At 46.8% G+C, this 17,561-nt stretch overlaps 1 protein-coding gene across 8 annotated transcripts in view; it reads left to right on the plus strand.

Annotated features, from left to right (window-relative positions):
* Map3k13 (mitogen-activated protein kinase kinase kinase 13) overlaps positions 1 to 17,190 on the plus strand; it is a 147,315-nt gene extending 130,125 nt beyond the window's left edge. For all 8 annotated transcript variants that reach the window (XM_029470554.1, XM_029470558.1, XM_021184533.2 and 5 more), the window contains 4 exons: positions 5,341 to 6,115; positions 8,996 to 9,063; positions 9,753 to 10,050; positions 11,715 to 17,190. In XM_029470554.1, the coding sequence (XP_029326414.1) occupies positions 5,341 to 6,115; positions 8,996 to 9,063; positions 9,753 to 10,050; positions 11,715 to 11,816 (1,243 nt within the window). In that variant the 3' untranslated portion in view covers positions 11,817 to 17,190. The remainder of the gene's footprint in view (positions 1 to 5,340; positions 6,116 to 8,995; positions 9,064 to 9,752; positions 10,051 to 11,714) is intronic.
* The last annotated feature ends 371 nt before the right edge of the window (positions 17,191 to 17,561 follow it).

Here is a 17,561-nt window from a genome sequence, read left to right on the forward strand (position 1 = left end):
GTGTGTGTGTGTGTGTACAGATGTGCACATGTGTTCAGCTGCACATGTACGCACATACAGAGAGGAGAGATCACTCGACTATTTATTGTTCCTCATGACATCTACATTGGTTTTTGAGGTTTTTGGTGTTTGTTTGTTTGTTTTGAAACAGGGTCTCACAGGCTTAGAGCTCACTAAATAGGCTAGGCTGAATCCTCCTGTCTCAGACTCCTCATTCCCCCTAAGCCCCCTCAAACCCAACTCCAAGCTGAGGTTCCTTTTTTTTTGAACAAGGGACCTGGGGACCACACTCATTTCCCCAGGCTTATGTGGCAAGCACTATGCTGACGGAGCCATTTCCCCAGCCCTGGCCATTTGTAAGTCTTCCTTTGGAGATAATTCTGTTCATCCCCTTAGCCTAGTTGTTTTAATTTGGTCACTTCCTGTTTGTTTGGGGGCTCTTTGTTTTTCTCCACACCGACCCCTGTCAAATCTACCTTACCCCATTCCGAAGGCTTCACTCCGTTACCTTCATCTCATGAGGTCCCACTTGTCAGCTGTTGCTTTATTTCCTGAGTGCTAAGAAGGCTGTGGGAAAACGGACATTCTAGCCTAGAACCCTGCAGTGCTAACTTCTAACGAGCACACCATGAGCTCCATCCAGGTCTATTCGCTTACCGAGCTGACCATCTTCTGCTCACTGGCCGAGAGGCTGATTTCAGGGGCACCTGGCACAACCCTCGCTTTAGCCTTTTGTGGTACTAATTAGGTACAGCCTATCCACCAGGTGAGTCCAAGAGCCAAACCCTGGGCAGGCAACCTGCAAGTCACTACTGTGAGTCACCTTCAGAGGTGGAAGTGTTAGATTATTTAGACAGTTCAGTCATTTCCAAGTTGGAGATTCAGAGACTTTGGGAGAGAGGTCAGAGAGAAAAGAAAGGAGAGAAAAAAACAGGTCCTCCTAGGCTGTTTCCCATCAGTCACCATTTGAAGTCTAAAGTCCAGCTTGCCATTTAGTCTAGAACTAGACGGGTGTTGAGTTCCATCTGCTTTTTGTTGCTGTGATAAAACATTGACCAAAACCAACTTGGGGAGGCAGGGGTCAATTTACAGATTACAGCCCAGGGAAGCCACAGCAGGAACTTGAGAGGAACCTAGAGGCAGGAACTCAAGCAGAGACCCTGGAGGAACACTGCTCACTGGCTTGTTCCCAGGCTCACAGTCAGCTACCATGCTTACACAGCCCAGGCCACTCACTTGTCCAGGAATGCCTGTCCCACAGTAGGCTGGGCTCTTCTACATTAACAGTTAAGAAAATACCACACAGTTTTATACACTCAGGTAAATCTAACGGAGGTACTTCTTCACTTAAGAGTCCCTTATGGGACAATGTGTCAAACTGATAGCCAAGATTGCCCTCCATAGTTTCATGGTAGGTACAATGGACCCCTTGTCAACTTGACACACAAACACATCACGATTAGGCCTCAACCCTTATTTCCTTATTCATCCCCAAGATCTAAATAACATTAAAAGTCCTACAGTCTTTGCAAATTCTTACACATTAACATTTCAATCCCTTTAAAATACACAGTCTCTTTTAAAATTCAAAGTCTTTTTACAACTAAAAGTCCCTTAACTGTGGGCTCCACTAGAATACTTTCTTCCTTCAAGAGGGAAAAATATCAGGACACAGTCACAATCAAAATCAAAATCAAACTCCAACCGTGCAAAGTCTGGGATCCAACTCATGATCTTCTGGGCTCCTTCAAGGACTTGGGTCACTTCTCCAGCTCTGCCCTCCGTAGCACACACCTTGTCTTCTAGGCCCCAGCTGTCTGTACTCCACTGCTGCTGCTATTCTTGGTGGTCATCTCATGGTATTGGCATCTCCAAAACACTGCTATCTTCCACTGCAACTAGGCTTCACCAATAGCCTCTCATAGGCTCTCTTCATGATGCCAAGCCTCAACTCCTTTGCATGACCCCTTCAAGTCCTGAGCCATCAATTGCAACTGAGGCTGCACCTTTACCAATGACTTTCCATGGCCTCTCACAGTACCCAGCCTCAACTACTCTTCATGACCCCCTTCATGCCTTCAAAACCAGTATCATCTGGGTGACTCTTACACATTACACAAGTCCTACTGCAGCATGAGGTACAACCTTGGTTATCTCTGGAACACAGCCTCTGTGCTCTCAGAAAACACTTCCCAGAAGTTTTCACTGCAGTGATGCTGGTCTCTTCTTAATCACTGCTAATTTCTTAGCTTCAGCTAACCACATCAATAGCCCCAGTAATGCAAAGGTTTCAATTTAGTAGTTCTGGTATTTTGTTAATCACAGCTGATTCTTCAACCTCAGCTAACCAAAACCACAGAATCTTCACAATCAAAACAGCAATGGCCCTAATAAGAGTCTTTAATCTTCCTCTGAAATTTCACAAGCCAGGCCTCCATCTTCTGCACTGTTCTCAACATTATTTTCCAAGCTCCTACACAACATCCCACAGAGCTCTTAACACTGAATAGCTCTTCTAGCCCAAAGTTCCAAAGTCCTTCCACAGTCCTCCCCAAAACATGGTCAGGTTGTCACGGGAATACCCCACTTCTGGTACCAATTTGACTTAGTCAGGATTTCTATTCCTGCACAAACATCATGACCAAGAAACAAGTTGGAGAGGAATGGGTACAACATTCAGCTTACATTTCCACATTGCTGTTCATTACCAAAGGAAGTCAGGGCTGGAACTCAAACAGGTCAGGAAGCAGGAGCTGATGCAGAGGCCATGGAAGGATGTTACTTACTGGCTTGCTTCCCCTAGCTTGCTCAGCCTGCTCTCTTATAGAACCCAAGACTACTAGCCCAGGGATGGCACCACCCACAATGGGCCCTCCCCCCTTGATCACTAATTGAGAAAATGCCCCACAGCTGGATCTCATGGATGCATTTCTCCAACTGAAGCTCCTTTCTCTGTGATAACTCCAGCCTGTGTCAAGTTGACACACAAAACCAGCCAGTATAGTAGGGTCCTTCTAGCCTGTTCCCCATAGACTTCAGTAAGTGTATAAAAGTTTGTCTAAATTGGAAGCCTGAGGTGGGAAAGAACTGTGCCCTGGAGTCAAAGACTCCAGGTAAAGAATCAGCTCTGTTTGGTGATGACAAGCCACACCACTGTAGTATCCAATGGCAATCTGAATTCCTGATGTAATAGATATAGTCCCGTGAGCCAGGTACTTGACGTGTGTGAGGAATTTTGTAGGCTCCCCCTCTGTGGGGTTTGCACGTCTCCTAACTTGGGACACTTTCTCCTCACCTTTCCTTTGGATGACCTCACAGCCTGTTACCATGCTAACCCAGCCTTGGAGGGCTCCCTTGTCTCAGTAGAAGTCTTTGAACCTCTTTCACTCAAGTCCTCTCTACAGCACAAGCTAACCAACCACACTGTCCAGTGTGCTCCTGGGCTAGCTTAGTGGTGTCTCAGGTGCCTCAACTGAGCTAGGAAGAACTAGGGCAGCATGCAGAAGGGCTGCTGCCTGCCCTCTTCCAATAAGGGCCACCACATCTGGTGCCTCATAATTAGCTGAGAGAGTATTTCTGCTGTTTATAAAAGGGATGTGTGGGGCTGGAGAGATAGCTCAGCGGTTGAGAGCACTGACTGCTCTTCCAGAGGTCCTGAGTTCCGGTCCCAACGACCACATGGTGGATCACAACCATCTGTGATAGGATCTGGTGCTCTCTTCTGGAGTGTCTGAAGACAGCTACACTGAACTTATATATAATAAATAAACAAATAATAATTTTTAAAAAAAGAAATGTGTGGACCTTCCAGCTAAGGGTTCCTCTTGCTTTGTCTCATCTGGTCTCAAACATGGAGCAGTGCTCAGGAAGTGCTGTTTACCTGTGGGCTCGGATCTACTTCTATACCCTACTTGTGACCTTCATGGCTAGTCCTGTAGGCAATGGAACACACTGAGCGAGGCTTCTTCCTATTAGGATAAGACTAGAATGTTAGGTTGGAGACATGGCCCAGTTGGTAGAGTGCTCTTAGAACATTCACCGAGTCCCGGATTCTGATCCCAGCATGGTATAAACAGGGCACAGTGACACATGCCTGCAATTTCAGCATTCAAGAGGTAGAAGCAGAATGATTCGCTCAAGGTCATCCCCATAAAGTTCAAGGCCAGCTCGGCTGGGGACCCAGTCTCAGAAGGGAGAAAGAAGCAGAAATCCACAGTCTCTCTCAGCAGCCCTCTTCTGCGGCTTCTGCCTAACTTCCTGGCCTCCCTTTCCCTCCTCTCTGCACCCCCCCCCCTTTAACAAGACTCCCTGCTAGAACCAGTCATACACAAGGATGGGTAAAACATAATCTTATCTTCCCATGACCATATCCAGGCCAAATTCTTGAACATTTTAGACCTTGCATATTGAGCCTGAGGTTTGTTCTGTGGTAGCATACCTTTCCTTAGTGATGGACAGCATGCCCAGGCACATCATTAGACTGATGTCTGATGTGAGCATACTCCTGGGCCCGTACCTTGCCATGCCAGTACCAAGCTGATGGTCAGGATCACAAGGAAGACGTTAAGGACCTTGTGGGACAGAATTCTAAGAAATGAATGCATAATTTAGTGACTCAGAATCCAGAAAAGTAACAGCTGCTAGTATAAGACAGCTTAACCAGTAAAAGAGCACAAACCTGATGGCCTGAGTTCAATTCCCAGACTCCATGATGGAAGGAGAGAACCAACTTCCCCAATGTCGTTCTCTGACCTTTATACATGCACTGTGGGACACACACACTCTCACACACACACACAAACACACACACACACCACATATACTCTCCACAATCATAATTAAATCTATTTAAATTAAATAGTTTAATTAAATTAAATTAAAAATAAAAAATCACTCTAAGTGGATATTTAGATTGTCTCCCAGTTTTTTTGCTGTTTTAAGCATCCAACATTAAACAGCTCTCTTGTGTCTATCTGTTGCCTCCAATGGATAAAATCCCGGTGTCTCTGAGTGCTGACTGAAAGAGTATATGAAGCCAGGAAGCCTGATAGCTCCAGGATTCGGGAGGCTGAAGCAGGAAGATTTCCACAAATTTGAGACTAACCTGGGCTATGGAGTAAGACACTATCTCAAACAAACTTATGAACGATAACAACAAAGATTGCAGGGCTAGGGTGCAGCTGAGCAGTAGGGCGCTTGCCTAGCAGGCACAAGACCCTGGATTTGATCCCCAGCATTGCAAGTTTATAATCCAAGAAAGTATTGTAAAGCTTGGCATATATTCACCCCAATGTTAAACATGTTTTGATGCGTTTGAAACAAATCTGTTCTCCTCCGCAGGCCAGACCTGTTGCGATCTGAGGGCATTCCTAGTACAGAAGCCGTTCCCACTGCATCCCCTCTGTCTGGAAGTCCCAAAATGTCCACCGCAAGCAGCAGGAGCCGGTACCGAAGCAAACCACGTCACCGCCGAGGGAACAGTAGAGGCAGCCATAGCGACTTTGCAGCAATCTTGAAAACCCAGCCCGCCCAGGAAAATTCACCCCACCCCACCTACCTGCACCACACTCAGGCTCAGTGTGCTTCAGTCCATCAACATAACCCTCTCCAGCAGCAATACCAGCAAACCCCACCTACCCAGCCTCAGAGCCGGCATCCCAGACTCAATGCGCATGGGCAGGACATTGCAACCTGCACCAATAACCTGAGGTACTTTGGCCCCGCAGCGGCCCTGCGGAGTCCACTCAGCAACCATGCACAAAGACAGATGCCTGGCTCAAGCCCCGACCTCATCTCCACAGCCATGGCGGCAGATTGCTGGAGAAATTCTGAACTTGACCAAGACCAAGTTGGACCCTGGGGCTGTTGTCAGGCTGAGCCCTATGATCCCTGTTTCCAGTGCAGGCCAGAACATTCTGGGTCTTTAGATGTTCCCACTACTGAGCCAGTGGGGAGGAGCCCAGACTGTTCCAGTTCACCAGCACACAATCCTCTTTCAGGAAATGCCCAAGGCTCTGAGAGAACAGAGGCAAATGGATTCAATGGCTGTCAGTCTGGTATTTCTCATCAATTCACACCCCCAATGCTACCTCAAAAGTCACGGCCCCTTCAGAAGGTAAGGTTTAACAAGTGTAGACTGTCCCTGACATCAAAGGGTGATATCCTTTGATGTCAGAGACAGTCATGTGGTGCACATTATGAAATTGGACATTCAAAGGTGTGCGTTTGGGAAAAGAGTGTGCATTGGGAAAAAGACTTTCCCTCCACAGCGCTTCAGTGGTGGGCCAGGGAGTTCATTTGGGGGGTTACTGGCCTGGGAGACAGGGAAACCATATTTTAGAGATACGCAGTCAACAGGTTTGGAAACTGTTGTCCTAGAACTCCAGTCTTGCTCGGTATCACGGGACGGTTAGGAAAGGGAGGTTCCTGATGTGCCATAGCAAACACGACCTTGGAGACGTTACATAGTAAACTCTGTCACCCAGCATCTCCTGCATCCATTTGACTCCCCAGCCCTTTAAAACGTGTGCTTCTAATCCCCCTTGGCACTAATGCTCTTTAGAAAACATTAACAACCATCTTGACCCAGCTAGTTACCTAGCAGTCCTCTGTGGTGCCAGAGATCCTAAGCTTGGGGGTCAGACAGTCCAGAGTGAGGCTTGTCCACCTGCCACCTCTGTGAATCCGCCACTGTCTAGACAAAGTGCCAATAGTGGACTCAGCCAGGCTTCTTGATTTAAAGACTACGCGAATTAGTAAGTGGTGTCTAGAAAGGCGTCTGGAATACAGCCCTCTTTAAGTTATATTGTCTTGCTAAGGTTTCTAACAAAGGTTATTGTGAGAAGTATCTGGAACATGGTAAACATGTCATTCTAAACATTGCCACTGTTGAGAAAGGGAAGGAGAGCCGAGTGTGTCTGGTAAGCTGGATACGTCATGAGAGAGGAGCTGAGGCTGAGGACTACGCACTGTCTCAGATCTGTGTTTCTGTCCACACGGGCCGCTGCCGCTGCCTAAGCGGAGGTTCATGTGTGCTGTCAGGTGGTACACTTGATATGAGCTAATTCATTCCACAACCCCCCAACTCCTGTGGCCAGTTACATAGAGTCCTTCCATTTAAACTTTACAGGCTGGCTGGTTAGCTAGTTGATTGATTTGGTCTGGTTTGGTTGGGTTTGGGACCGGGAGAGACAGAATCTTGCTGTATATAGCTCAAGCTGGTCTCAAACTCAGACTTCTCATGTCTCAGCCTCCTGTGTGCTAGGATTGTAACAGACACTGCAGCTGGTCTTTGCTAGTGGGTTCTTTTTCCCACCCTTTGTCTGTCCCCACTCTGGTTTCACCCCCAACACTATTTAGGAAGAAACAAGGACAGAGGGAAAGAGAAATTAGGAAAATCCCTGAATCTAATTCCTTTCCTCTTGTTTCTTCTTGGAGCACAACTACTAACAAACCACAACCAACCCCCTCACTGAATGACCAACATCCACCAACCCCCTCTTACAGTCTTTTTGAGTTGTCACTATAATATATCACCATTCCCATCTTGGTTTATTTGATGGCAGATGCCTTTGCCCCTAGCCATCTTGCCAGCCTTGACCTAGTTCAATGCTTTTTATCTTCATTATTCTGTAGCCATCTCAACAACCAATTTTAAAACATTTTTATCAACCTCAAAAGAAACCCATATCTTTTCTTAGTCATTCCACACCACACGTTCCTTTGAATGACCTTACTGCCAATTTGATGCCATCTATGGCTCTGCAGGTCCGAGAACACACAACACGTTCAGCTATGTTGAAACTGCACACACCCCACAGCCACTCAGCTTCCCTTTCCCAGGATGCACTTCAGTGAGGGTTCCTAATACAACTGCCCATCCTGGCAATTAGGATGACTCCATCCCTGTCTTTTCTATTAAGAAAAAAACCCCAGACATGTCAAAATACAATGAATATGATTGTGCTATTTTAGAATGGGCTTTAGGTCATTCCCTCTGGCTCAGGGGTGGGACCATCTAAGCTCCCAGGAGACTCTGTAATCCAGGGTATTGTAGTGCTGGGGTAAGGGCAGTTGATCTTACCTGTGGCTGATTTTCTGCCTTTGGTGCTAGATGAGATCTTCCCCTTGGGGAAGATCAGCTGTCAGCCAAGCACTTAGACAGCTCTTCACATCAGACACAGAACCCTGCAATCCTCTCAGTGGTCTCAGACAGAGCACCCTTGTCCCCGACAACTTGTGGATTCAGTAAAAATGCCTAGAGACCATTTTTTTTTGTTAAGTTGTAAAGTAATGACACACATTTATGTGATTGCACCTTCAGTGGTGTTGAATACGAACAAGGTACAATCTGAGGTTGAAACTCCATATGTCTTGATGTAGCTGGAGTATTAGTGATGAAACAGTTGTTATGGAAACGGGAAAGCATTTGCTGGGCTTTGCAGAGCTGAAAGTGCCTAGGTGGAACTTCTATGAAAGACCCTAGAGCCACTTGTGGCAACAGTTACAGGACAGTGTCCCAAATCCATGACTTCACCAGCTTCCTCTCTGGGACCTCTGCCTCCTGAAGGCAAAGGGGAAGTCCTGTGTCTTCTAGCACCTGGCAAAGGACCTGTTGTCATGGAAACAGGGTATACTGCTGCTGAATGGGAGGTGTATATGGATGTGTTGGTTTGGGTTGCTCTGTTTTGGTATTGGGGAGTCGTTTGTTTTATCTGGAGGCTGCTTTGCAGTTTTTGTTGTTTGTTTTTGAGACAGTGTTTGACTAATTAGTAGGCCAGACACTCACTGTGCCGAGCTGTCCTCATCAACCTGCCTCAGCGGGATGGTAGGATTCCAGTTGTGAACTGCCCTGCCCAGATGTTGATGGACATGCTTAAAGAGGCCATGAACAGGGTATCACTAAACCCGTCTGGATGAAGACTAAACCTGTGAGAGGCAAGGAGAGATAGGGAAGAGGGAAACCAATAAAGGCCTTTTCTCCTGTCCTCCTCAGAGTGGAGATGACTCCTCAGAAGAGGAAGGGGAAGTGGACAGTGAAGTAGAATTTCCTCGACGACAGAGGTAAGGCCCGCACGAGCCTGTGACTGTGTTCGGTATAACGGGAAAGCCTGCCCCTGCATGTGCTACACCTGGCTCAGCCAGAGGCCCTTCTGCAGCCACCATACGTGGAAACTGAACCGAGTGCTGATGTCTTTCTGTCATCATGTCTGAAAGTTGCCTCTGCACAGCAGGTCACAGGTCATCAGATTCATTTCCAGAGAAACGGGGCAGAGTACAGACCCACTGTCACACTGAAGAGCACAGAGTCTGCTTCAGGAGGGGTGGTACTTGTTTGTGGCGACTGATGATTTCTAGGGGGCCTCCTCGAGATAGGCTGTTCATGCTTCGAGAGCCAAATGTCACACACAGGAGTGTTTATGGATCATTTATTTCTCCCAGTTGTGGAAGCCGGAAAGTCAGAGCACACAATGGCGGGGGATTCCATCCCACTAGGCACAGCTTGCTTCCTAGCTTGCAGATAGCCACCTTCTTCCCGTGTCCTCACATGGGAAAGATGGATAAACAATAGAATTTGGGAGGGCACAAATCAGTCCATAGCTCCTCTCTACTTCTGTAAATGTTTCCTACCAAGCTTGACTTTTGATCTTCCTCTGGGGCAGGAGGTCCAGTATTCCCGTCCCTCTGGGTGACAGACAAGGCGGGGAAAGGCTCATGCTCTGGTTACATCTACTTGTTTCCCCTGTTTGCAGGCCTCACCGCTGCATTAGCAGTTACCAGTCATACTCAACCTTTAGCTCCGAGAACTTCTCTGTGTCTGATGGAGAGGAGGGCAACACTAGTGACCACTCGAACAGTCCTGATGAGTCCACCAACAGACGGCAGGACCGCCTGGCAGAGACACTGGACGACCTGCTGTCTCAGACACCCGAGGCCCCCATCGAGATCTCCTCCCACTCAGATGGGCTGTCTGACAAGGAGTGTGCTGTTCGGCGCGTGAAGACACAGATGTCCCTAGGCAAGCTGTGTGCCGAGGAGCGCGGCTACGAGGTGGGCACTGCTCGCTCCTCACTCCACTCCACCCTTTCTGGTTCTTCTGTGCTTAGAGTATTTTCCTAGTTTGCTCTCTGTTGCTGTGATACACACACTATGACCAAAAGCAACTTAGGGAAGAAAGGGTTTATTTTACTTACAGCTCACAGGCCATCACTGAGAGAAGCCAAGGCAGGAACTGAAGCAGAGCAGGAACCTGGAGGCAGGACCTAAGCAGCGGCCATAGGAAATGACTGCTCAACTTGCTTTTTCTTCTTCTTTCTTTCTTTCTTTCTTTCTTTCTTTCTTTCTTTCTTTCTTTCTTTCTTTCTTTCTTTCTTTCTTTCTCTCTCTCTCTCTCTCTCTNTTTCTTTCTTTCTTTCTTTCTTTCTTTCTTTCTGTCTTTCTTTCTTTCTTTCTCTCTCTCTCTCTCTCTCTCTTTCTTTCTTTCTTTCTTTCCTCCTCCTCCCCTTCCTCCTCCTCCTTCTTCTTCTCCTCCTCCTCCTCCTCCTCCTTCTCCTTCTCCTTCTTCTTCTTCTTCTTCCTCTTCTTCTTCTTCCTTCTCCTCCTCCTCCTCCTTCTCCTTCTTTCTCCTCCTCCTCTTCCTCCTGTTCCTCCTCTTTCTTTCTCCTCCTCTTCCTCTTCCTCTTCCTCTTCCTCCTCCTCCTCCTCCTCCTCCTCCTTCTTTTTTTAGTACAGCCAAGCCCACTACCCAGGGGAGTGGTACCACCCACAGTAGACTGGACAATAATTGTCAATTAAGAAAAGACTTCACAGACTTGCCTACAGGCCAGTCTGATGAAAACATTTTCTCAATTCAGGTCTTCTCTTCTCAAATGACTCTAGCTTGTGTCAAGTGGGGGTGAGGGGGGAACCTAACCAACACAAGGATGCTCATGCCTCAGGGTTTTTATTCAGTAGATAAAACATATTCTGCCTCCACAGCGCACATGAAAGCATATAGTCACCGGGGCTCATGTCTCACCAGTGAGGCAGAGACATGGAATGTTCCGGAATCCTCACCTCCTCACCTCCTCACCTCCTCACCCCATCTTCCATTCCCATTAAGGGACTGAGTATTCTTCCATCCACACCCTTGCTGTCCCCTGGAAGACACTGACACAGAACAGAAGACACTGTCTCTTCTCTAGACTAGTACAGCCTTTGGAGAGTCAGGAGAGCATGGTGCTCATAATTGTAAAACCCGGACTCAGGCCACCTAGATGCAAGCCCCAGTCCCACTACCTACTGTGTGACCTTGAGCAAGTTGCTTACCCTCTCTGAAGGTCAGTCTCCTTACCTGTAAGATGTGTGATCTCTATCAAATCTGTGAGAAGTGATCTCTTTCAGCAGGTGAGTGAATTGGATTGACAGAGGTAAACGTCTTACAGTAAGTGGAACCTGGGGCACTGGAATGCTATGGAAATGAGGATGTGGGGACCTGGTACAGGTGTCACCCCCACTGCCAACATTATCAACTTTATATAGCTCTGTTCTCTATAAGCAACCCCAAGAACAGGGCCCAGCCTCATTTATCATTGTGAGCTCCTATAGCATGGGCAGTGTTGAGCTCACCTTCAGGGAGGGCCATTGAGGGGTGAGGCTGTCACATGCAAAGTGTTCAGCATGCTGCCACTGGGGGCTGTGGAAGAGAATTAAGAGCTCTTGTCTGAACTTTGCAGAACCCTGTGCAGTTTGGAGACTCGGACTGTGACTCCTCAGAGGGAGAGTGTTCCGATGCCACTGTTAGGACCAGCAAGAACTACAGCTCTGCCACCTGGTGACAAGGGCTCTGACTCCTCTCCAGCAATAGACTCCTCCCTCCTACATCTGTCTGAGAGGAGTGGCCCCGTCCCAGAAACAAGCCACAGTGACAGGAACATGAGACTTGTCAAATCTCTGGGAAATACCCAAATGAAACTACGTCTCACTGAGCATTTCAATCAAGAATGGCAGGGATCTATTGTACTGAATACTCCAGCTACTGTAACATTGATATTTATTTTTGTTGGACATTTTAACACTTTGTATTGTAAAGAGTGAACTATATATGATACAGACACAATAATTTCTTTACAAAAAAAATTAAGGAAATGTTGCTCTTTAGGAACAACATTTGGAATTTGTGGGGCCAGGTGTCACTGTCACTTGAACATGGGACTGGATCTTTCATCCATGCTTGAAGAGTTTGTAAGGAGACGTGTTGAACATTGAAAACACAAGCCAAAGGAAATGCAGCCACATTAAGGTCAACTGGCTTGTCCATGTGAAGGATGGAGATGACCTGGAAGTTGAGTGATCTCAAGCACCAATGCCTTGGAAGGGCGTGTGCTTCCTCTAGGAGGAAGAGCCACACAGAGCTGTCACTGCACATCTGGAAGCCATTTCGTTTCTTGAACGTTAAGCAGAACCTGGTAGTCAGAGCTTTGGCAGCATCAGGTCCCGCCCTCAGCACATGCTTCCCATTCAGTGCTGCCATTTTCACACCCCTGACCAGCGTGCTCTTCTAGACGCAGTGCCATTTCTCCCAAGTAGCTTCCTTTCTTTCTGCCTGTTGGCCACTGCTTCTAGGAAGGAGAAAGGGTCCTGAAGGAGATAAAGGGGGAAGACAGAAAGAGTGTCTGTGACACAAGCCTGTAAAACTTCCTTCTCGAGGTGGCTCTGTTCAGCTATCTAAGCAAGACGGTGTGACCCTCTCTGACCAGGTTGTCTACCTCCTGGAACCACACTGATTCACACAGAAGGCAGCTAGGATGTGCGCACCCAGTGTCCATCCCAAACCATCTTTATTTTGTTCATGATCTCATTCTTGCTTGGAAGCTTTGGTGGCTGTCTGTCAATCACTGTAGCATAAAAGGCTAAGTTAGCAGCTCGTAAAAGGTGACCCCACCACCACCACCACATTTTTGTTAAATGCTCTCTGTAAAATACGATAGGTTTGTTTGTTTGTTTGTTTTCTGTTTTTTGTTTTTATTCTGAATCACTGCAGTTTTGTTTAGTTGGGTCAGGAAATTTGTAGAAGGAACAGCTGATGCTAAGCAGGAATTAGAATTACTTTAGTTTCCCCAAAGCATGTGACTCTTCCTGTGTCTTGAGTTCTGGGCTATGAAAGGTACCCGGAGGTGCTTTGTGGAGCCTTGGCTTGAAGCAGGAAATGTCTCACAGTCCCCTGAGGGCTGGGTCACAGGTGGGCATCACCATGCCTGGCTTAAAGATATTTCATCTAGACTTTATGTATACACACGTTGGCCCGATTCCTGTCTCCAGTGCAGGCTTCTGCCAAGCATTGCCCTGCACTGGCTGTATTCTGATGTTGCATCCTGTAAGGATGTCAGGTATTAAGACATTCCAACCCCAGTGGAAATAGTGCCCCTGGGCCTGGTGTCACTCACTGACTGCGTCAGCCAAAATGAAGTGCAGGAGGGACTCAGAGCCAGTCTTAATGTTTGATCCCTCCTTTGTTTACACTTTATGTTGAGATATTGATTTTAAAATTCAGCCTATAATTTTTAGCTTATAGGAAAGATGAAGGAACTTGTACTAAGAAAGCAGTATTGTTTTGTTAAATTATTCCATTTTGTATGAACTGTAGCAGGACTACACAGAAGAGCTTAAGTTATGGCATTATTATTCTTGTTTTTATTTTATATTGTCATAATTTTCTGTTGACCAGAAGGTGTGGCTGACAATGTAGCACAATGGCTGTTTATTGCTAACCGTGAATTATTATGGACTTCTGTGGTCCTAAGTGAAAGCTGGGAATGAAGCTGCCTTTTGTCACTCCCAGCATTCCTCAGTGTTTTCCCTGGTCTCCTGAATACTGTAGCAATGGTCTGAGGAGGTGTGCTCTGCTCTGACACCCAACGGGTACACTGTGATTCTTTTTTACTTGATGGTAAAAGCTCCTGAATATGCAGATGACCAAGTAGTTTAAAGGCTTCAAAAGTTATAAACTTTCCAAAGTGTTAGAATAAAATCATGGGACTGTAAGAGAGGCAGAAAGAGACTGAACGGTCAGACGGCAAGACAGAGTGTTTCTGTGAGGACTCACGAGGTAGTTTCAAGAGTGGACAGCAGACCGGGTCATCATCTCCTTCCTGCTGAGTCCCACGGATTGGGAGAAGCAGGGAGACTAACACAGACATGTACAACACCAGCAGGATGTGCTTCTGTGACTGCCTCAGGTCCCTCGTTCCTGTCCCACACAAAGCAGGAGCAGCTGTCTGTCCTGTTCACACCATTAGTGACAACAGTGAGCTCTGAAGAGCAGCTTCTACCCACACCTCCCAGAAAGCCCACCCGGTACCTCAGCCTTCATCAGCATTCTGCATTCCCACCCTGCCTGTGTGACACCCCAAGGCCACCTTAACTGGATTCACCGTTATGGGATGCCACGCTATGCCAGGGATATGCTATTGATTCCAGTCATTCGCTGTAGCATCAAGATGGGAGTGAAGTCCACACTTCTGTAGTAGAATTAACGAGGTTTCAGGAAAGAAAAAAAAAAAGGTCCTAAGCAAGGTTAAAAGGGAAGAACATTCCCTACCCCACCTGCCTTGTAGGATTCAGGAAACTCAACTGTGTTTCCTTTAAAACATTATAGTCATCAGAAGAGCCTCAAGTGGAGAGATGGGGAACTTGAGAGTCAATTCTTCAGTGCTGTTAGGTGCCGCCATGCTTGGAGGATCCTTGCCAGACCAATTTCAAGCTTCAGGACATACTGCGAGATGAATGGCTACATTCTTTGGCCAGCTTTTTTTTTTTTTTTTTTTTTTGACTGACTACTAAGATGAGTCTCATTTTCTACTGCAATCAAGCACTAGATTTTTCTTTTTTCTAGATTATGTCCCTAAGTAAAAATCCCTCTTAAAATAATAGCCTAGCACAGTAATAGAGAAGCCTGTGTGCACTTTAAAACATACCCCACCACCACTAAGATCAGAGCTAGCTGCAGGACTGGGGGAGATTCTGCCCATGACAGGGAAGGTGATGTTTGAAGATGACTTAGGTGGTCTGGTTGAAGATTGAGTATTTTAAGTCTTTAGTTCCACCAAGTTAATCCAGGAATTAAAGTCATTTTGAGTCAGTACTGTCTAGTGATTATTCAGGGCCATTGTGCTAAATTATTCCCCTAAGCTGCTCTGAGTGATGGAGGCAATGGCGCTGGAGTTCCTTGTTACTAATGCAGGCTTGTCAGTGCTCCCACAAGGTAGTCCCCTTGCTCCCCATGAGGTAGCCCTGACATCATCGTCTCTGTGAGCATGTGTTCCTGTTGATCCAGTGGTTTACTGTTTTTTTTTTCTTATGCCCTTACGTCTCAGATGTTTATAATTATTTGAGAATTGCATACACGTAAATAATGAACTATGATTATATTCAGTCCATACCCCTCTATATCCCACCTAAACCATCTTCCTCCTGACCCCAGGCTTTTGGATTATTGTTTTGGTAATTCACTAAGCCCAGTTAGTGCCACCCAGGTATGCATATGGCCATCCACTGGAGCAAGGGACACAAACAGTGGATCATTTCTACAAAAGCGTGATTCTCCTCCCTCAATAGCTGTCAACTGCCAATAACTCCTCAGTAAGAATAGGGCCTAGAGATCTCCTTCCCATGTCAAATTCTATTTTTAAAAAACATTTCTATCTGGGTGTGGTGGCACATACCTTTAATCCTAGCTCTGGGAGAGACAGGGACAGGCAAACTCTGTGACTTCAAGGCTAGCCTGGTCTACATACAAGCCAGGCAGAGTGACTTGGTGAGACCCTTTCTCGATGATGATGATGATGTCTAAGAGATTCCTGCCCTGCCCCACGTGTACCATGCTTATTTCTCAAAACCAAGAAACCATATTCCACCATGCTCCACCTCTACCCTAAACATCATGGCCTCCTTCTGAGCACCATATGCCTCAGAGCAGAGCAGCACCCACAACTGACTGGAACTGGTGTGCAAAGTACGCATTGACCATTTAAGATCTTGAGTTCCCTGATGGACAAGTACAGGGCCATGCTAGGGGTTTCCTTATGGATCCCCAAGGCCAGCAGGGGTATGCCATGACAGGCAAAGAGCCACTTGCCTTTATTCTGTCCCCTTGGACTGCAATCCAATCAACTAACCACCAATCGCATTTCTTTACCCACACTGAACTGTACCTTGAATGAGCACACTCTTCCCCATCTGCACAGAAGGTTCAGGTGTGCGGTCTATTACCTGTTTCCTCCCGAGATGATGTGAAAAATGATGTGATATTTTTTATCAAGACTTTTCTTCAACTGTCAGTGTGGATTCTGTGCCTTTCCAGTCAGCAAGTTTTTTCTTTGCTGATGCCATAGAACAAACGTCCCAGTCTGCTCGCCTCCCTCTAGACTGGCCCACTGGATCCATACATTTGCTTATCTGCTCAGATAAATTGGCACTGCAAAAGCTGTTTAAACAAGAATGAGCTGAAGTGGAGGATAAGGTGGAACCTAGAACATTTCTCAGGGATGGGTGGCTCAAGAGAGTGGCTCTCAGAAATGAAGAAACTGGGTGAGGCTTTGGGCAGCATCACGTAGTAACAGTGTGATGGAAGGATTTCAACCAGTGCCACACCCGCAGATGGCAAGGCCACTGTAAGGAAGCTTCCAGCAGAATCAAAGCCCTACTTCCAAGGGCCACTGTACAGCTCTTGGGGTGGATCAGCTAGGCTGTTGTCTGGTGATCATGGTCCTTCCATGGCTACAAGCTAGAGGGCCCAGCCACATGTGAGGGGTTGCGAGTGTATCATGATCACTCCACCCCAGTGGCTGTCCACATCTAGAGTTCCACTTCCCGAGGATGTGGAAACCCTTTGAGTCTTTTTTTTAATGTATGTGTCTGCCTTCTCTCTCTCTCCTCTTCTCTCTCTCTCTCTCTCTCTCTCTCTCCCTCTGTGTGTGTGTGTGTCTGTCTCTCTGTCTGTCTGTCTCTGTCTCTCTCAGTAATGTGAGTTCCTATTGATTTAGAGCAAATGAATCTCTTTCTAATACTTGCGTCTCTCTCCCGTGGTCTCAGCTCCCAGGCCCCCCACTCCACGTCATTTTCAGATACTGGCTCTGGCTTTGTACTGAACAGCAATGGGAATAAGAATGATTATGAAAACAAACCAATGCATGAAATTAAACAAAGAGTAAACCTTCTGTTTCCTGGTCCTGTCTTTTCCTAAAGGGGATGTTTGCCCTACACGCTGTCCTGACAGGATGTCAGGGAAACACAAGCTGGGTACTACAGCAGGATCCTACATTTCAGTGACAACCACTCAAGGGGTGGTTTCCACTTTGTCTTGAGTGTTCCCATAAAGGCCTAGGCAGGCTCTCTGCTCCTTCCTGAGCAATCCTGCTGTCCTTCCCACAGCTGTCCTGATACCAATGACATCACTCTTAAAGAAGCCAGGAGGGGGAAGTGGGAAGCTGGCATAATTCCGTCAGAAGCCTGCTGAGAGTAAGTGAAAAGCTAAGCTAGCCTTTTGGATTTTTTTCAGCCAGTTCTGCTCCCTCTGATAAGGG

Source organism: Mus caroli, chromosome 16, assembly GCF_900094665.2.
Source record: "Mus caroli chromosome 16, CAROLI_EIJ_v1.1, whole genome shotgun sequence".
Classification (NCBI taxonomy): domain Eukaryota; kingdom Metazoa; phylum Chordata; class Mammalia; order Rodentia; family Muridae; genus Mus; species Mus caroli.